The sequence below is a fragment of the Rhinoraja longicauda genome, unplaced genomic scaffold (assembly GCF_053455715.1).
Source record: "Rhinoraja longicauda isolate Sanriku21f unplaced genomic scaffold, sRhiLon1.1 Scf000049, whole genome shotgun sequence".
Taxonomy (NCBI): Eukaryota; Metazoa; Chordata; class Chondrichthyes; order Rajiformes; family Arhynchobatidae; genus Rhinoraja; species Rhinoraja longicauda.
In genome coordinates, this window is record NW_027601267.1 from 800131 (window position 1) to 821403 (window position 21273).

The 21273-nt window shown below is 44.9% G+C and overlaps 1 protein-coding gene across 1 annotated transcript in view; it reads left to right on the forward strand.

Annotated features, from left to right (window-relative positions):
• Positions 1–21273, forward strand: part of LOC144612500 (integrator complex subunit 6-like) — a 78856-nt gene that overhangs the window by 13634 nt on the left and 43949 nt on the right. The window contains exons 4-6 of the mRNA XM_078432078.1: positions 418–507; positions 3417–3600; positions 18291–18422. Coding sequence (XP_078288204.1) covers positions 418–507; positions 3417–3600; positions 18291–18422 — 406 coding nt within the window. The remainder of the gene's footprint in view (positions 1–417; positions 508–3416; positions 3601–18290; positions 18423–21273) is intronic.

The window sequence follows — 21273 nt, forward strand, 5'->3', positions numbered from 1 at the left end:
CATTCACCAAGAAGATGGCTGACTATCACCTTTGCTTTATTTATCATTATTCTTTGATTGCCTTAATATCCAGAAATCTGTCTGTTTTGAAAGAACTGTATATATCACCTCACTTGAGCGTGGAGAATTCCAAAGACTCACCATCCTTTAAAACTATAAAAAAAGGTCTTCATTCAAGGTGCTTTAGGTCACGATTTGATAATATTGCAAGTTAAAAGAATCATTTGAAAAAGTCATGTAACAAAGAACTGTTTCCTGATTTCCTTTTCCTGTTTGTTAGTGACCTTTTCTACAAGAACGATTGGTTCTATTACTTGCAGATATTTGTTGTGGAGCTGTGATCAAACCTAGTGAGCCCGTGCTGATGTCTGTGAAATCCATGTGCCCCATTCTATATATGTGGTTTGTTTCCTGCAGGGGAGGAATCCTTTTTTCCTTGAACCATCTGTTATAATCACCATCTCTGACGGAAGCAAAATGACAAATAACGGCGGTGTACAAGAGGAGGTAAAATAAGATAATTGTCACATTTACACTTTGTGGTTTTAGCTATGAATTTAGGCATTACTTCTGTTTGGAAACCTGGTTTGCCACATCCTAATGGCTTTATTCTTTCTGATATTTCTTTTCTTGGTTTCAATATTGGTTATCCTATGATATTGCAAAATAAGTGAAACTGGCCAGAAAGGGTGTAAGTGAATGTGGTTGCTGGAGGGAATGGGGTTATCATCATATCATATCATATATATACAGCCAGAAACAGGCCTTTTCGGCCCTCCAAGTCCGTGCCGCCCAGCGATCCCCGTACATTAACACTATCCTACACCCACTAGGGACAATTTTTACATTTACCCAGCCAATTAACCTACATACCTGTACGTCTTTGGAGTGTGGGAGGAAACCGAAGATCTCGGAGAAAACCCACGCAGGCCACGGGGAGAACGTACAAACTCCTTACAGTGCAGCACCCGTAGTCAGGATCGAACCTAAGTCTCCGGCGCTGCATTCGCTGTAAAGCAGCAACTCTACCGCTGCGCTACCGTTCATTGATTAGAGCTATAAATGGAATGATGGAGGAATAGAAGCATGACTGATGAGATGTCTACAACACACAATCATATTTTCAAATGCGATTGTTCATAATTAGGAAAGGAATTCTGTTTGGTTTGTGCTGAGAAATATAGCACACAAATGCCTCTACTTCCTTAGAAGGCTTCAGAAATTTGGCATGACCCCTACAACTCTCATTAACTTCTACAGATGCACCATAGAATGCATTTTATCGGGATGCATCACAGCTTGGTTTGGGAACAGCTTCATCCAAAACCGCAAGAAATTGCAGCAAATTGTGGACACAGCCCAAACCGTAACAAACCAACCTCCCTTCTATTGATTTATTCACAAAATGCTGGAGTAACTCAGCAGGTCAGGCAGCATCTCGGGAGAGTCCCTTCTATTGACTCCATTTATACCTCACGATTCCTTGGCAAGGCTAGCAGCATAATCAAGGACGTGTCGCACCCTGGCCACTCCTTCTCCCCTTTTCCATCAGCCAAAAGGTATAATAGTGTGAAAACGCACCTCCAGATTCAGGGACAGTTTCTTCCCAGCTGTTATGCAACTGAATTTTTCTACCAGAAAGCAGTGCTAAACTACTATCTACCTCATTGGTGACCCGTGGACTTTCCTTAATCGGACTTTGCTGGCTTCACCTTGCATTAAACGTTATTCCCTTATGTATCTGTAAATGGCTTGAATGTAATCATGTATTATCTTTCTGCTGAATGGATAACATGCAACAAAAGCTTTTCATTGTACCTCGGTACATATGACAATAAACTAAACTGAGCTATTTGTGCAGTCATTGTGGTGAATTGAGAAGTAGTTTGTGGACAGAAAACAAGGAACAAACGTTTTGGATAGGGAGGCTGTGTTGCATGGATTGATGGTCTACCCTCAATCTATATCAATTATTTGATTGAGGGGATCGTGTGTAGTGTATCCAAGTTTGCTTTTGATACAAAGGTAGATTTTAACAGTGTGTGGAGGACGCAGATGTGTTTCAGGAATGCATAGATTGAACTGAATAGGCATGATGAATTGAATGAAAAATGTGAGTTCTTGGCTTTGGTAGAGATTAGAGAATCTGAAGAAGGGTCTCGACCCGAAACATCACCCATTCCTTCTCTCCAGAGATGCTGCCTGTCCCACTGAGTTACTCCAACATTTGGTGTCTACCTTTGATTTAAAACAACATCCGCAGTTCTTTCTTACACAGAGAATCAATAGAAATGCCTTGCTCCAATTATATGGGGTGTGGTGAGTACATTTGAAATATTGTGTACTCATGTGGTTCCTCATGCTACGGAATGGCAAGCTTTGGATAGTGTACAGCAAGTATCTATCTGATTTATTTCTGGGATTGTGGATTTCTCCTGTGAGATTTAGCAGATTGGGTGCAGAGTTTGGCAGAGTAATTTCATTGAAATGTACAAAGTGTTTCTGGAACTTGAAAGGGTAGATTTGGAATTGACATTTCCCATGCTCTATTATAAGAACGAGGGGTCACAATCACCAAAGGAGTTGGCCATTCAGCACAGATGAAAGGAACCTTTTTCACCGATAGGGTAATGAATCTTTGGAAGAATTTAGCTAAGGGTGCTCTAGAAACCTGATGGTTGAATATGTCCAAGATAAAGTTTGACATTTGGGTAATGAGAATTAATGGGTGCAGGATGTTTGCTGACGGTAAAGATCAGAGATGAACTTATTGATTGCTGAACGTATTGTATTGGTGGCCTCCTGCTATTAGAGTCATACAACATGAAAACAGGGTCTTCGGCCCGACTCGTTAAATCGTCCTATTAAATTGTTCCCCACTTGCCTCAAACCTATGTCCTCTGGTTCTTGATTCCCTTACTATGCATTCAACCTATGAATTCCCCTCATGATTTAAACATCTCTAAGATCACCCTTTAACCTCCTGCGCTCCAAGGCATAAAACCGAATAGCTGGGGGCACTCGAGTCCTGGCAACATTTTCATAAATTTTCTCTGCCCCTTTTCCAGCTTAATGGCATCCTTCCTCTGGCAAGGGTAACTAGAACTGAACAGAGTAATCTAAATGTAGCATCGCCAATGTCTTGTACAACTGCAATAGAACATCCCAACATCTATACTCAAAGCCCTGACTGATGAAGGTCAGAAACCTTCTTTACCACACTGTCTATCTGTAACTCAATTTTCGGGGAACTGGGCACCGATACTCCTATATCCCTCTGACGTGAACTTTGATCTCATGGTGTACCATTGGCAATGAAGCCAAGGAATCGCCAGTTTTATAACTGAAATATCTTGCTGACTTTGGGCACGGTTTTTGTTAAATAATGTAACATGAAACTACCCTTCCTGTTTCAGCTACACCTACCATTAAATTCTCCGCTGCCTGGCAGTGAATTGACAAAAGAGCCATTCCGCTGGGATCAGAGATTGTTTGCATTGGTTCTTCGTCTCCCTGGTGCAACATCCCTTGAAGCAGAGCAGCTGGGCAGCGTACCTTCAGATGAGTCTGCTGTGACCCAGATGTGTGAAGTGACCGGAGGTAAGCCAACAGTTCTTCTGTCCATGGAAAGTTTGAAATTTCTTAGCCTGTTGTATTTGTATTATATTCAAGGTGCAATTGGGTAATTTTGGGTGTTTAATGCTTGAATTGTTAAACATTAAGATAAAGGAGGAGAGAGTTTGTAAGTAAATTGTTATTTATTGATGAGGGTAGGGGACCTAAATTTTCATCCAAATTGTAAGTGTATTGTCACTGGTGTTCTGTGGAACACCAGTCAGAAAAACACTTCTTTATGCCTACCCTCTTCTGTGACCAAGCCAATTTTAGAAACAATTTACAAACTTGTTGTGAGTTCCATGTGACTTAATCTTCTGGACCAGTGTACCATGTTGGACTTTGTGAAACGTAGTGCTAATGTCAACATAGACGACATTCACAAAACTCTCAAATCAAATTTGTTAGAGACAGGATCTCACCTGCACAGAGGCTATCACTAATAATTTAATAGTTTTCTAAATGCAAGAATCCCTGGGAATGGACACTGGTATGAAATATTAAATAGTAGAGAGCAAAGGTTACAGGTGAGGGGCAAGTTTAAAGGTGATTTACAAGGCAAGTTTTTCTTGCTTGGGAGCAGTTGGTTCCTGGAACATGCTGCAAGCGGAGGTGGTAGAAGCAAATGCAACACCAACATTTAAGAAGGATTTAGACACAAAATGCTGGAGTAACTCAGCAGGACAGGTAGCCTCTCTGGAGAGAAGGAATGGATGACGTTTCCGGTTGAGACCCTTCTTCAGACTGAGTCAGGGGAGAGAGAGTCTAGCAATATGGACGGGTAAGGTATGAAAACGACAGATCAAAGCAGATGATAAGGAAATGTAGAACCATCAGTAAAATTAATCAGAAGGACAGTGAAACTAGTTGGAGAACTAGGGTGGGGAGGGACAGAAAGGGAATGAAAGTAAGGGTTTGCTTTAAGTTAGAGAAATCAAAATCATACTGCTGACCTGTCAGCTGCCCAAGCAAAATATCAGGGTCTGTTCCTCCAATTTGTGTTGGACCTCACTCACAGTGGACGAGGCCCAGGACAGAAATGTCAGTATAGGAGGGGGAGCTAAAGTGTTTAGCAACCGGGAGATCATGTAGGTTTAGGCGGACTGAGCGGAGGTGTTCGGCGAAACGATCGCCAAGCCTGCGCTTGGTTTCGCCGATTTATAGGAGTTCACACTTGGAACAGTGGATACAGTAGATGAGGTTGGAGAAGTGAACCTCTGCCTCAAAGGACTGTCAGGGTCTTTGAAGTCGACGGAGGAGGTATAGCGACAGGTGTTGCATCTCGTGCGGTTGCAGCGGAAAGTACCTGAGGGGGAATGGGTTGTTTGGGGGATAAGTGATGAGTTACCCAGAAAGTTGTGGAGGGAACGGTCTCTGCATAAAGTGGAAAAGGGTTGGAGATGGGAAGATGTGGCTGGTGGTGTGATCCCATTGGAGGTGGGAGAAATGTTGGAGCATTATGTGCTGTTTACAACAGCTGATGGGGTTGAAAGGTGAGGACTAGGGAGACCCAGTCCCTGTTGTGACTGCGGGGAGGGGGTGCAAGAGCGGAGCTGTGGGATACCAGAGACCTGTGTGAGAGCCTCATCTGTGATGGAAGAGGGGAACCACTGTTCCTTAAAGAATATGGACATCTTGGATGTCCTGGTAAGGAACACCTCATCTTGGGCACTGATGGCGGCGTAGATGGAGGAATTGGGAGTAGAGGATAGTCTTTGTAGGAGGCAGGGTGGGAAGAAGTGTAGCCTAGATATCTGGGAGTTAGTAATTGATGTCCTTCGATAGTTTATCTCCTGTGATGGAGACGGTGAGTTCACGAAACAGAAGGGATATGTCGGAGATGGTCCAAGTGCATGTGAGTGCAGGATAGAAATTTGTATTAAAGTTAATAAAGTCCGTGGGTTCTACATGGGTGCAGGAGGTAGCCCCGATGCAGTCGTCAATATAGTGGATACAAAATTCGGGGATAGGACCAATGTATGCCTGGAACAGGAATTATTCGTTGTACCCTACAAAGTGGCAGGCATAGCTGGGGATTTGACAGACACATGAACATAGAATCATAGTAAAACATAGAACAGGCATGGAATCGAGAGATACAGACTATGTTCAGGCATATAGAATTAGGTTAGATTGGCAAAAAGGCCAGCACAGACGCGGTGGGCCGAAAGGTCTGTTTGTTCTATGCTCCGTTGGTTATTCTGTCTTTTGGCACCTCTCCTATGGCTAAAGAAGAAACAAATAACTGTCAAGGCCGCAGCAATCTCCACCCTTGTTTTCAAGACATCCAACACCCCCTCCTGAATTTCAACCAAGGACTTAGATAATGGTGAAATTGGTAAATTGTAGGGCACTACAATTTACCAATTTCACCATTATCTAAGTCCTTGGTAAATATCGATGATGTACTCATTAAGGCCCACATTCTCTGGCACCATGCATGAATTCCCTCCTTTGTCCTTGAGTGGACTTACCCTTTCCCAAATTAACCTCTTGTTCCAAATGTGTACACAAAATGCTGTATTTGCCAATGACTTTTCATAGCTCCTTTCATCCCTGCTAGATTTCTTGTTTAAATTCTCTTGTTTACTGAATATTCCTCAAGGGTCTTGTCTGATTTTGGCTTCCTAAATCTTGCATGTGCTTCCTTTTCCTTTTTAACTAAGCTAATATCTCATTGTTCAAGGTGTTTTTTTTCTTCCCATATCCCTAAATACTTGCCTCAACAGAAATCTATCAGTCATGTTAAAGTTATGATTTTGGTGCAACTGTTCTGCTTGTGCAGGTGCTACTACCCCAGACGCAATCCCATTGATCCGAGTACCTCAAGCCTCCCCCCTCCGCCAGGTCTTTAGCCTTGCATTAATCTGTTTTACCCTCTTATTTCTACTATCATGAGCATGTGGCACAAGAATTAATCAGGCCCTTGAATGGCTTTTAGCTTATCCCTGTTTTTTAAATAAGGGACACTACTTTTAAAATGTTCTAAAAGGTGGATAACCTCCCATTTCTCCTACATTATTCGATCTATCATGTTCTTGCTCATTCACCAAGGCTGTCAATTGTTGCTACCTAGCTTTGCATCATACAAATATGGATATTACATTTGGTTCCTTCATCTAAATCATCAGTGTAAATTGTGAGCTGCCGGGACCTTGCCGGCAAACAATGGGCTAGGATGCTCCCAGCAAGTAGGCCCGGCCACAGTTTCCAGCGGGACTGGGAACCTGCCAAAGTCTCATCGGAATCCACCTGAAGGCTCACGGTCGGTGGGACCTCGCCAGAAGGCAGGGTGGTTGGTGGAACCGAGAACCCGCCTGAAGGGTCGTCGGAATCAGGAGAGGATAGGAGAGGGATGTTGGTTCATGGGAACTGCTCCAATACAATGAGTGCGTGGGCCGGCCAGACTTTGGACTTTGGAAAATGGAGGTGCCCACATGTGTAACATATGCAAAAAGAATTTCACTGTGCAGTTGCATATGTGAAAAATAAAGCATTGTTGACTATTAAGCTGTTTGGGCCTGATGGTGATCCTGATGGTGCCCCATTAGTCACAGCATGCCCATTCTAAAATGATTCTAATGTTTGATGCCCCTTACCAATCATTAATCCATACCAGTATATTACTTCCAGTGCTGTGTACTATAATTTTATTTAACAGCCCTTGTGTGCCACCTTATCAAAGGTCTTCTGAATGTTCAAATATAGATTGGCAGGGGGGGTGAGTTCTTTTACAGGTGAGAGGTTAGAAGTTGGTATGGAGGGTGAAGAGAGAAAGTATAGAGGACAGAATAGGCAGGAGAAAGGCAGGGGGCGAGGATAGGTATGGGCAGCAGGAGGTGTGGATAGGTGCAGGCAACAGGGGGTGAGGATAGGTAAGGGCAGCAGGGGGCGAGGATAGGTACAGGTGGCAGGATAATCTGGTTAAGAGAGGAGCAAGACGGGCAGCTCAATGTTCCAGGGTACAGGTGCTTCAGGAGAGACTGGGATGAGGGTCAAAGAGGGAGGGGCGTTACGTTGTTGGTTAAGGAGAATGTCACGGCAGTGGTCAGAGGTGACATTTAGGACGGTGAAAGCCATTCATGGTGCCAGAGAATGTGGGCCTTAATGAGTACATCATCTCTTTCTTGTTCCTCAGCTCCACCCATGTAGCCTCACAAGATGAATCGTCCTTGTTGGGGGTGTACTACAGACCCCCAAGTAGTCAATGGGAATTAGACGAGCAAATGTGGCAGAAGATTGCAGGCAGCTGCAGATCTAATAAGTTGTTGTAGGGGGTTTTAACTTTACCAACATTGACTGACAATGTCATAGTGTGAAAGGTTTAGCCAGGGTGCGAGATGTCCTCTTTCTTCAGGAAACAGGGCTTCCCCATCTCCATTATAGATGAGGCTCTCACTAGGGTCCCTTCTACATCCCGCAGCTCCACTCTAGCTCCCCCTCCCCCCACTCGCAACAAGGACAGAATCCCCCTCGTTCTCACCTTCCACCCCACCAGCCAGCGGATCCAACATTTCCGTCACCTACAACGGGACCCCACCACTGGCCATATCTTCCCATCCCCTCCCCTCCCCTCTCTGCATTCCGCAGAGACCGTTCCCTCCGTAACTCCCTGGTCCACTCGTCCCTTCCTACCCAAACCACCCCAACCCCGGGCACTTTCCCCTGCAACCGCACGAGATGCAACACCTGTCCCTTTACCTCCCCCCTCAACTCCATCCAAGGACCCAAACAGTCTTTCCAGGTGAGACAAAGGTTTACCTACACCTCCTCCAACCTCATTTATTGCATCCGCTGCTCTAGATGTCAACTTATTTACATCCCCCTCCCATTCCCAGTCTGACCTTTCTGTCATTGGCCTCCTCCAGTGCCATAGTGAGGCCCACCGGAAATTGGAGGAACAGCACCTCATATTTCGCCTGGGCAGTTTGCAGCCCAGTGGTATGAACATCGACTTCTCCAACTTTAGATAGTTCCTCTGTCCCTCCCTTCCCCTCCTCCTTCCCAGATCACCCTCTATCTTCCTGTCTCCACCTATATCCTTCCTTTGTCCCGCCCCCCTGACATCAGTCTGAAGAAGGGCCTCGACCAGAAACGTCACCCATTCCTTCTCTCCCGAGATGCTGCCTGACCTGCTGAGTTACTCCAGCATTTTGTGAATAAATGCGATTTGTCAAATGTGTTCAGGGGAATTTCCTCCGGCAATATGTAGAGGGCACTACATGGGAGAGGGCAACACTTGATCTAGTCTTGGGAAATTGAGAAGGGCAAGTGGGTGAAGTGTCTGTGGATGAGCCTTTTGGGACCAGTGACTACTGCTATTAGGTTTAAGATAATTATGGATAGGGACAGAGCGGGCCCACGAGTTAAAATGTTAAATTGGGGCAAGGCCAACTTTGAGAGTATGAGACAGGAGCTTGCTCAAGTTGATTAGAGTAGGTTGTTTGATGGAAAAAGAACATCAGGAAAGTGTATTGTTTTTAAGAGTGTGCTGACAAGAGTTCAGGACATGCACGTCCCTGTTAGAGAGAAGGGCACGGGAGGCAAATGCAAGGAAGCCTGGATCACGAGAGGGATTGATGCTTTGGTCAAGAGTAAGAAGGCAAAGTGTATCCCTGGAGGAGTTTCGGGAACTAAGGAGTAAGCTAAAAAAGGAAATCAGAAGGACATAAAGGGGACAGAACATTGCTCTGGCAGATAGTATTAAGGATAATCCCGAGATTTTATGTATACTAGACCAAGTTGGGTCCAAACCTCTCCTGCATTGGTGCAGCACCACCTCCTCCCCTTCACCCCTCCCCCTCACCCCTTCTCCCACCCCATAGGGCGGTCACGGTAGCGCAGCGGTAGAGTTGCTGCCTTACAGCGCCGGAGACCCGGGTTCAATCCCGACTACGCGTGCTGTCTGTACAGAGTTTGTACGTTCTTCCCGTGACCGTGTGGGTTTTCTCCGAGATCCTCGGTTTCCTTCCACACTCCAAAGATGTACAGGTTTGAAGGTTAATTGGCTTGGTAAATGTAATAATTGTCCCTAGTGGGTGTAGGATAGTGCTAATGTACGGGGATCGCTGGTCGGCGCGGATCCGGTGGGCCGAAGGAACTCTTTAAATTAAATCCCTCCCCCTCCCTCCTCTCCCCCCATCCCCCAGTCCCCATCCCCTCCTCCCTCCCCCTCTCCCTACCCGCTCCCCCCCCCACCTCCCACACTCCCCCACCTCATCCCACCCCACTCGGCCCAACCGTGGAGCCGTTGCCGGGCGGGGAGTGCCCCCGTGGCCGTGTGCCAGCAAGGGGGGAGAGGGGAAAAGCAGTGACGTTGGCCCCGTGTTTCCTGCGGAGCCGAAGTGTCTCCTGCAGCTCGGCTGCAATTTGCGGCGGGGAACTGTGGCGATGGCATGCACTTGTTGCCGGGCGGGGAGCGTCCGTGGGGGGGCGAGAATGGACAGGGGGAAGGCACTGACCTCGGCCCCATTTCTCCTGCTGCAATCGGCGGGGAGCGGCGGCGACGACCATCTTGTTGGACCCTCTGCCACAGCCTCTGCGGCGCGCTGCAGCATGGGAGGAAGGTCAGGCGTGGGGCACGCCGGTCCTCCCGCTGGTCCTCCGGGGGGAGGGGGGACGCATTTATTAAAGTTTATAAGGTAAAATAACAAAAGTGGGTTTATTCACACCAGAGGGGAACGGTGAGTAAGGTGGGCTTAAAATTGTGGTGCCATCGGGTACCGCAGACCTCCCAACCCTTCCGAATTTGGCGGAATTTTCCGCTTTCATTTCCGCCATTCCGATTTCGCCTCACATTTTTCCGCAAAACACATGCCTCGCCGCTCGCCTCGCCCCGCCGCTGGCCCGGCCTCACTGCTGTACTCACTTCGCCGCTGGCCCAGCCCCGCCACTACTCGCCTCGCCGCTGGGCCGGCCCCGCCGCTGTACTCGCCCTGCCGCTGGCCCGGCCTCACTGCTGTACTCGCCCCGCCGCTGGCCCGGCCTCACTGCTGTACTCGCCCTGCCGCTGGTCTTGCCTCGCATCGCCGCTGGCCCGGCCTCACTGCTGTACTCGCCCCACTGCTGGCCCGGCCTCACTGCTGTACTCGCCCCGCCGCTGGCCCGGCCCCGTCGCTGGTCTTGCCTCGCATCGCCGTCGGCCTGGCCTGGCCTTGTCGCTGGCTCTGCGGAGCGTGAGGCCCGTTGATGTTGGGGGGGGGGAGGGGGGCAGTGGAGTGGGAGGAGGGAGTGTGGGTCGGGGGGTGGAGGAAGGGAGGGGGAGAGTGGGGGTGGAGGGGAGTGGGCTAGGAGAGGTAGGGGAGTGGATTTGGGGGGAAAGGTGGGGAGGGGTGGGGGGGAGTAGTGGGAGGGGTGGGGGGGTATGGGGGAGGGGGGGAGTTGGGTTGGGGTGAGTAGGATTGGGGGGGGTCATGGACCATTGAAATTTGCTTTTGAAGCCCCCTGGAGCAAGTATGTCTTCAATTAAATTAGGTATGTGCAGTTTTTTAAATGAAACTCTTTCTTCATAACTTAGTCATACATTTTATGACCATTGTTCTTTTATTCAATACTAAGAGAATTGGGATGTGTAGGGAAAAAGCAAAATAGAAAAAACAAAACAAAACAATTTTTTCTTTGTAAAAAGTATTTCTATTCAATAACCTTTCTTTAATAGTAGAATGTACTCATGAATGGCCTGACATTGTACATGTAGTCCAAGAACTACAGGCTGTTGGAAATAATAGTCGTTTTTCACACCTGAATGTAGCGCAACGTGTAAACGCATTTGGCGTGCATACTTTTTTTTGCTGAAAAGTTCCATTACGCGCCATATTATGAATTTTGCTGTAAAATTCTGAATTTTGCACATCAAAATTCTTAATTTGTAAAATCAAATGTTGGGAGGTCTGGTACCGTTTTGGCTGTGTAGAGGGCATGGAACACACATAAACACAAACAAACCGAGAGTTTTAGTAGTAAAGGGGAAAAAGGGTAAGCAGAGAGAGAATGGGATCCCTCAGGAATCAAACTGGTCAACTCTTGTGGAGCCACAGGAGATGGACAAGGTCCTCAATGAGCATTTCTCCACTACTTTTGCCATGGAGAAAGACAGAATGACGGAGGAACTTGGGGAAGTCACAGAAAGTGTCTTGAGAGCAGTCAGTATTACGGTCGCAGAGATGCTGAAGGTCCTGTTGCGTATGAAGATAGACAAATCTCCCGGGCTGGGTCAGATATATCCGAGTACACTGGAAAGCTAGAGAGGAAATTGCAGGAGCCCTCACTGAGATTTATTAAATACAGGCGAGGTGCTGAAAGACTGGAGAAGGAAAATGTTGTGCCTCTATTCCAGTGGTGTCCAAACTTTTTTCAAAGAGGGCCAGATTTGATAATGTGAAAATACCCAAGGGCCAATGGCCCCCCCCCCCCCCCGAACCTTTAACTAATGCGCTGCCCCCCCCCCCCCCCCCCCCCCCGACCTTTAACTAATGCGCTCCCCTCCCCCGAACCTTTAACTAATGCGCTCACCCCCCCCCCGGACCTCGCGTCTGACAATCCACAGTTCGGGCAGCGCTGACCGCCGGGAGATGTAGTCGCCCTCGCCTCTCCCGCTGGGGGGTGGGGGGTGGTGGATGCAGCACCCGCCCGACTGACGGGAGCGCCTGCCAATGAGCGTGCGGGGTGACGAGAGCTCAGCTGCTGCTCTCCTGTCCCCCCCACGCCCTCAACCCCGCCGCCGGGAAGTGTGGTCGCCGTTGCCTCTCCCGCTCGGGGCGGGGGGGGGACGACGACGACGAGTTCCGGCAGCACTGACTGCCGAGAGGTGTAGTCGCCCTCCCCCTACCTTCATTATGTTAGACAGTGCTGGCGGGCCATTAATAATAAATTTTAAGACGGAAGCTGCGGGCCGTATAAAATCTGACCTCGGGCCGCGATTGGCCCCCGGGCCAGACTTTGGACATGTCTGTTCTATTCAAAAAGGGCTGCAGGGAAAAGACTGGTGAATTTACAGGCCAGTGAACTGAACATCTGTGGTTGGAACGTTACTAGAGAGTATTCTAAGGAATAGAATATACATGCATTTAGACGGAAAAGGGCTGATTAGGGGTAGCCAACATGGTTTTGTTCGTGGGAGGTTTTTGCAGATGTGACCAAAAAGGTGGATGATCTATACTTTCTATACATGGATTTTAGTAAGGCATTCAACCAGGTTCTGTGTGGCAGGCTGCTTTGGAAGGTTAGATCCCAAGGGATTCAAGGAAAGATAACTGAATGGATAGAAAATTGGCTTCATGGAACGAAACAGAGATAGATGGTGGAAGGTTGCTTTTCGGACTGGAAGCCTATGACTAGTGGTGTGCTTCGGTTTGTTGCTACGCCTGTTACTGTTTGTCATCTATATCAATGATATGGCATGGTCAGCAAGCTTGCGGAAAATACAAAGTGGTTGGCATTGTAGATAGTGAAGATGGTTGTCAAAAATTGCAGCAGGATCTTGAACGGTTGGGCAGGTGGGCTGCGGAATGGGTGATGGAATTTAATACAGTGAAATGTGAGATGTTGCATTTTGGGAGGACTAACATGGGCTGAATCTACACAGTGAATGGTAGGGCTCTGTGGGATGTTGTAGAGCAGATGGATCTAGGAGTGCAGGTACATAGTTGGAAGTAGTATCACAGCCACCTGTGTTTAGTCTTCATATAGGGTAGTCATAAAGGCATTTGGCACATTGGCCTTCATTAGTCAGAGTATTGAGTAGAAGTTGCGAGTTCATGTTGCAGGAGACGTTGGTGAAGCCGCATTTGGAGTATTATGTTTGGGTTTGGTCACCATGTTATAGGAAAGATGTTGTCAAGGTGGATAGGGTGCAGAGAAGATTTGCAAGGATGTTACCAGGACTCAAGGGCCTGTTATTGTGAGAGGTTGAGCAGGCTAAGACCCTATTCCTTGGGGTGCGGGAGGATGAGGGGTGATCTTAGAGGTATATAAAATCATGAGAGGAATAGACCAGATAGAGGCGCAGATTCTCTTGCCAGAGTAGGGGAATCGAGAACCAGAGGACAGAGGTTTAAGATGAGGGGAAAAAGAATTAATAGGAACCTGAGGGGTAACTTTTTTACACAAAGGGCGGTGGGTGTATGGAATGCGCTGCCGGAGGAGGTAGTTGAGGCAGGTACTATTGTAATGTTTAAGAAACATGTAAACAGGTACATGGATAGGATAGATTTGGATATGGGCCAAATACAGGCAAGTGTGACAAGTGTAGACTGCACATGTTGGCCAGTGCGGGTAGGTTGGGCCGAAGGGCCTGTTTCCATGCTGTAAGACTATGACTCCATCGCACAACTATTTCACCCTTGTGTATTCTCCAGTTAATAAATTCAGAAAAGTTCAGCAGATTGATTTCCCTTTCACAAATCCATCTTGACTTGGCCCAATGCCAACTTTATATTCTCGGTGATTATTGCTTCCTTAATAATAGATCCAAGTGTATTCCTTGCTGATGTTAGACAACTAGTTCAGTATGCCATTGCTTGTTTACTGTCATACCTTTGTAATGATGGTCTCCAATCTTCCATAGTTAAATCATGCTGTACACCTTTCCTTTGTTTTGCCAATTAATCTAAATCACTTGCAGTTTAATATAAAACTCCATCTTTATCATCAGTTTCTGAAAGATTAACTATCAGATTATTAATTAATCTGCAATATACAATATTGTATCCTGTTTGTAGTTGGTTTCTCAACATGCTAATGAAGGAAACCCATCTAGTGCATGCTTTATGATTCTATTCTCAACACTATTACTGTCGATTTGGGTAGTCCAGTCTATATCAAATGTTTTTTTTTTGAATGGTCAAACGTATAATATACATTGAGAATCCCCATTTAAAAAAAACGTAATTCATTGGGCAATATCTACCCATGACAAATTTGTCAAGTCAGAGTTTTCCAGTGTGTTCATTCAACCAATGATAGACTCAGAACTTGTAAATAAAAATTGCTTGGCTAACTTGCCTACCATTTCTTTAATGTTCCTATTTTAAATAGCAGACCAAGATGTATTTTAAAAGAGAAAAAATGATTTAACTAAAGACATTTTTAACTACTGAGAGAGAATGGAAATTCAAACATTAGGATGTTTACAATATTCTCACCTAAAATTAATTTTTGATTCGTGAAAATTCAATTAACAAATTTTTGCTCAAACACATTTTTAATTTACAAAACTTCTTTTGCTGCCGTGAATAGTTGCAACTCTCCATGGATAAAAATATATAGTACCAAAATGCACTTAATGCATTTGCCTGGGATTTTCATTTATGAAATTTATCTTAACCATATCTTACAGAAATCATTTATATTCCTTAAGTGTCAGAAATAATGGAGATTTGTTACTGTTTAGTATCATATTTCCTTCAATTTTAATTTGCTCTGTTAATATTGATATGTTCCCCTCATTCATTCATTTTTTATGATCTGGACAAAAATAGTAAAGCGCATTTATTGTCCACTTCTAATAGTCTTTCAGAAGTTTGGGAGTTACACTCTTGAGCTGCTACAGTCCTTCCTTCTGGTGATGGTACTTCCATAATATTGTCAAAGAGTTTGAGGATTTAGTCACAAAATGCTGGAGTAACTCAGCAGGTCAGGCAGCATCTCGGGAGAGAAGGAATGGGTGACGTTTCGGGACGATGGCAAAGGAACAGAACTAGATTTCCAATTTGTTTTCCAAAGAGTTTGAGGATTTAGACTCAAAATGCTGGAATTACTCATCGGGACAGGCAGCATCTCTGGAGAGAAGGAATGGATGATGTTTCGGGTTGAGACTCTTCAGACTGAGAGTCAGGGGAAAGGGAAGTGAGAGATATTGACGGTGATGTAGAGAGGTATAGAACAAATGAATGAAAGATATGCAAAAAAGTAATGATGATAAAGGAAACAGGACATTGTTAGCTGTTTGCTAGCTGAGAATGAGAAGCTGGTGCGACTTGGGTGGGGGAGGAATGGAGAGATGTAACAAGTGGTGGGGTCTCGTTGGAGGTTGCGAAAACGTGGTAAGATTGTGTTTTATGCAACGTCTGATGGGGTGAAAATAAGGGTTAGGGGGACTCGGGGGAGGGAGAGCAAGGGCAGAGCTGCAGGGCACCGAGGAGACACTTGTGAGGGCCTCATCTATGATGGAAGAGGGGAACCCTAAAGAATAAGAGCATCTCGGATGTCCTGGTATGGAACACCCCACCTTGGGTACAGATACGGCGTAGACGGAGGAATTGGGAGTAGGGGATAGAGTCTTTGCAGGAAGCAGGGTAGGAAGAAGTGTAGTCGAGATAGTTGTGGGAGTCAGTGGGTTTGTAATAGACGTCAGTCGATAGTCTATCTCCTGTGATGGAGACAGTGAGATCAAGAAAGGGGAGGGAGGTGTAGGAGATGGTCCAAGTGAACTTGAGTTCAGGATGAAAATTGGTGATGAAGTCCATGAGCTCTGCATTGGTGCAGGAGGTAGCACCAATGCAGTTGTTAATGTAACGGAGATAGAGTTCGGCGATAGGGCCTGTGTAACCCTGGAATACGGATTGTTCAATGTACCCCATCTGTGATTCCAATTTGAGATGATGTGTGACTTGGAGGGGTTTATGCAGTTAGTGATCTTCACTTGTGCCTGCTGCTTTCGTTCTTGGATACATTCACATCGTGCCATGTAGATGTTGTAAAAGTTCTATGTGTTAGGCGGTAAGTCAGTGGATGTTGCATACCACTCATTATTTATATTGCTAGTTAACTTGCATATCGACATCACCTAGGATATTGCTGTTGAAGGCTCTAAATGTCAAGGAAGGTACTTTGCCACAGGCCATGGCTTGGTACTCTGTGGGGAAAGTGTTACCTCACATTCATCAGCCCAAGCATAAATGTTGCCCACGTCTCGCAAAGACAGCTATATTTGTTGAGCAAATCAAAATACAATTGAATATTTTGCAATTATTTGCATAAGCCCCCACTTTTAATGAAATAGAAGTCTTAGATGAAACAATTCAGATGTATGGGCCAAAGAAACACTCCTGTAATTTTGTTGTGGGGATGTAATTATTAATTATACCCAGAATCATCTTTTGTGCAAGGTTTAACTAGCCATTAGATTTTTTCCCCATTTAAGCCAATTAACTTCTATTTCACTAGAGCTCCTGAATGCTCCCCACTAAATGCCGACTACTGTTTCATATTGGCTTAATTTTCTCTTGTGAGAATAGTATACATGATATAAGTAGGGGGTGGACTCAATGGACTGATTGTTAGTAAGAGATATGATGTTTTCCCTCCTGCAGCCAATCCTCTTTTTTTCATGATATAATTGGAATGAATGTTGATTTTCATACCTCATAAAAATGCTTTTGTACTTTTTTTTCTTTTCTTTTTCACTATCATTCACGATTACCAGAATCTGCATGAGTTCCATCTTTTGAAATTTTATAGACCCGCTTGTATTTATTAATTTCTTAATCTGCCATACGCAGCCAACTCTTGCTACCGAGGTCATAAACTGCTTCTGTATCTCTTTCTTTGAATGTCTTATATTGCACTAAAGTTTTACCCATTTCTCACTTTACTCTGTTTTCCATATATTGTTGCATGGAAATTAGTTTTAATCATACTTTTTAATTTTGCTAATTATTGTAGAAACCTTACCAAGTTGCTGCAGTGCCTCTTGTTTATAATAAAATGACCGCTGCAGTCGTTCGATGATAGTGAACCGCTGCAGTGTTTGTTCATTGTGGTGGGTGGAATGCTTGTTGAGCAGAGTGCTTGATCCTGAGTATTGAGCTTCTTGAGTGTTGTTGAAGCTGCACTCATCCAACATCCATCTCACTCTCCTTATCTGAGCCCTGAAGACAATAGAAATAATTTGGTAAATAAGGAGGTGAGAACCAATGATGAGTTGTACTGAATTTTTAAAATACTACTTTGTAATGATTCAATCCAAATCATTCTTCAGGTGTTTGACATACCATATTTTTGTTTGGTATGAGCCAATAGCCCCATATCACTTTATTTTAAATGAGATAGGATAGGAATTAATTGGTCCCCTGCCAGCTATGTGCCACATGCCATTGTAGACAGAACAGTTAACCTGTCAATGCAGCAACTTGTGGGAGTGCAGATTGCAATTGGCATTTTTCTGTGCTTTCACAGGGCTTGAAGATCCCTACTTGTTGTTCCTACAGGCAAAGAACAAGTGGATCTGCTCCCGAGTGAGGCTGTGAATCAGCAGAGCTGGGGAAGATCATCTGACTTGAAACATGGAATTTTTTGGGGACACTGTCCCAGAGAGTGATTTCTCATAGGATGGAGGAAATACCCATTTGTATGTGGAGGTTGAACTTCACTCAAAGAATGAGGAAGAGGCAATCTACGGTAAATTATCTATCATTACTAAATGTAATTTATTCAGGAGGAATCTAAGAGAGATTTAGATAAATCACTCAGTACATTGCCACTCGTGCTTATCCATCATCCTTTGCACATTGTGTGCAGTGTCTGTTTCCATGGTGTCGCTTCTGTACTCAGAGTAAAAGTATATTTTAGCGTGCAGTTTGTCCAAGGGTTTTATGAATTTGAGCCACTGCATCAATTATTTTGTAGATTATAATGTTGGTATACTTATCTTGCATTTCATTTTATTTCTGTTTAAGGTCGGTCCTACTGTGTGCGCACACAGCGGATGTTAAACCAGTGCCTAGAATCCTTAGTGCAAAAAGTTCAAAGTGGAGTGGTCATTAATTTTGAAAAAACTGGACCAGACCCAGCACCAATTGGGGAAGAAGGTAAGAATTATAAACTCATTATAACGGTGAAAGAGCATTGAGCCCATTAAATACGTACTGGCTCCTTGCAGGAAAATCGGTTAACTCATTTCACCACTTTCTCCGTAGCCTTGCATATTATTTTCCTTTGTGGCTATCCAATTCCCCTTGAAAGCCATGATTGACTCTGCTGAAGACAATGAATTCCAGATCATAACCTCTGACAGAGTGAACGTAAGGCCTTGTAATAAAAGCCATGGAATTCTTTCTAACACAAGCTGTCATCTTCCTATTCTCTCTTTGGTTGTCTTATTTTCTTTTTCACTTCCACTTTCAGAGCCATCGGGATATCTCAGTGCATGATTTGCAAAAAAGCTGGCATGCAGGTACTGCATCTGATTGAGAAAGCTATCAAAATGTCAAATTTAATGCAAGGGGAATTCAGTAAAATAAAAGTAGCGAGGCTATGCTTCAATTATGTGGGACGTTGGTATGACCATATTTGGAGTACTATGTTCAATATGGGTTTTCCTTTTTAAGAAAGAATGTTAAAATGTTGACAGTAGTTTAGAGACTGATACCTAGAATGGGGCAAGTGTTTCACAAAGAAATATTATGCCTCCTAAGTTTGTCTAACTGGAATCTCGAAGTGAGATGGGGGCTTGATTGAAACCTTTAAGGGATCTTGACAGGGTGGATGTGAAATGGACGTTTCATCTGTGGGATTACCCAGAGCGAGTTGGCAATGCATAAAAATAATGGGTTGCTCATTAAGTCAAAGATTCTCTTCTTCTTGCGTTTGAGGCTAACTGCGCATTGTAAATCGTCCCGGTGAGTAGGTGAATGGTAGAATTTGAGAGGCATTAATTGGGAATATAGGAAGAATAAAATACAATTATTGGGAAAGGGTAACACTAGCAAATTTGCAGATAACACAAAGCTGGGTGGATGAGAAGGGATCTTATAGAAGGATGAGAGGGGATCTTATACGTAGAAACATAGAAAATAGGTGCAGGAGGAGGCCATTTGGCCCTTCGAACCAACATTTTTCCTGCATCTATCTATCCTTTTATAGAAACTTATAAAAGGACTGGACAAGCTAGATGCAGGAAAAAATGTTCCCAATGTTGGGGGAGTCCAGAACCAGGGGACACAGTCTAAGAATAAAGGGGAGGCCATTTAAAACTGAGATGAGAAAAAACTTTTTCACCTAGAGATTTGTGGAATTCTCTGCCACCGAAGGCAGTAAAGGCCAATTCACTGGATGAATTTAAAAGAGGGTTAGATAGAGCTCTTGGGGCTAACAGAATCAAGGGATATTGGGAGAAGGCAGGCACGGTTACTGAAGGACTCTAACATTGGTGATGGGTAGGTTACTGGAAGGGATTCTGAGGGACAGCAACTATCTGCATTTGAAAAAGCAAAGCTGGGTAGCAGCGTGAGCTTTGAAAAATAAAGCTGGGTGGCAGTGTGAGCTGCGAGGAGGATGCCATGAGACTGCAGGGTGACCTGGATAGGTTGGTTGAGTGGGCAGAAGCATGGCAGATCCAGTATAATGTGGATAAATGTGAGGTTACCCACTTTGGTGGCAAGAACAGGAAGGCAGATTATTATCTGAATTGTATCAGATTAGGAAGGGAGGTGCAACGAGACCTGGGTGTGCTTGTACATCAGTCACTGAAAATAAGCATGCAGGTACAGCAGGCAGTGATGAAAGCCAATGACATTTTGGCATTCATTGCGAGAGGATTTGTGTTTAGGAGCAACGAGGTCCTACTGCAGTTGTACAGGACCCTGGTGAGACCGCACCTGGAGTATTGTGTGCAATTTTGGTCTCCTAATTTGAGGAAGGACATTATTACTCTTGAGGGAGTGCAGCCTAGATTCACCAGGTTAATTCCCGGGATGGCAGGACTGATGTATGATGAAAGAATGGGTCGACTGGGCTTGTATTTGCTGGAATTTAGAAGGATAAGAGGGCATCTTATGGAAACATATAAAATTCTTAGAGGATTGGACAGGGTAGATATAGGAAAAATGTTCCCGATATTGGGGGAGTCCAGAACCAGGGGTCACAGTTTAAGAATAACGGGTAGGCCATTGGATGACATGAGGAAGAACTTTTCACCCAGAGAATTGTGAATCTGTGTAATTCTCTGCCACAGAAGGCAGTGGAGGCCAATTCACTGCAATTTTTTTAGAGAGAGTTAGATTTAGCTCTTAGGGCTAAGGGAATCAAGGAATATGGGGAAAAAGCCGGAACAGGGTACTGATTTTGGATGATCAGCCTTGATCATACTGAATGACAGTGCTGGCTCGAAGGGCCGAATGGCCTCCTCCTGCACCTATTTTCTATGTTTCTGTGATCAGCAATAGTCAGTATGGCTTTGCGGGAGAGGAATTATTTCACGTGAATATAATTGAGCGTTTGAAGAGGTGACCAAGAGGATTGATGGGAGGAGGATAGGAGAGATTATTTATGGAATTTCAACAAGCCTTTTGACAAATTCCTGCATGGACAGGTCCAGTAAGAGAAATAAATGGGTTTCCAGTCGTTGAGTTTATTATCATGTGCAAATATGGTGAAGTACATGTGCAATAAAAATCTTGCTGGCACACAGTCTTAGACAACACATACGAACACAAATACATAAATTAGACAAATTCTGCAAAGCTTCTTCTTGCGTTTAAGACAGCAGACGTTATGTAACGTCCTCCAGGCGCAATGTGCTGTTGTCAAGGGCCGTGAGGTCTACCCCTCCACCAGGGGGGCAGAGGACAGCACAGTCGAAAATGACGTGCTGCGCTGTTTGCTGGTCTGCTCCACACACGCAGGCTGCTGATGAACGCAACCCCCAACGATGCATGTTGG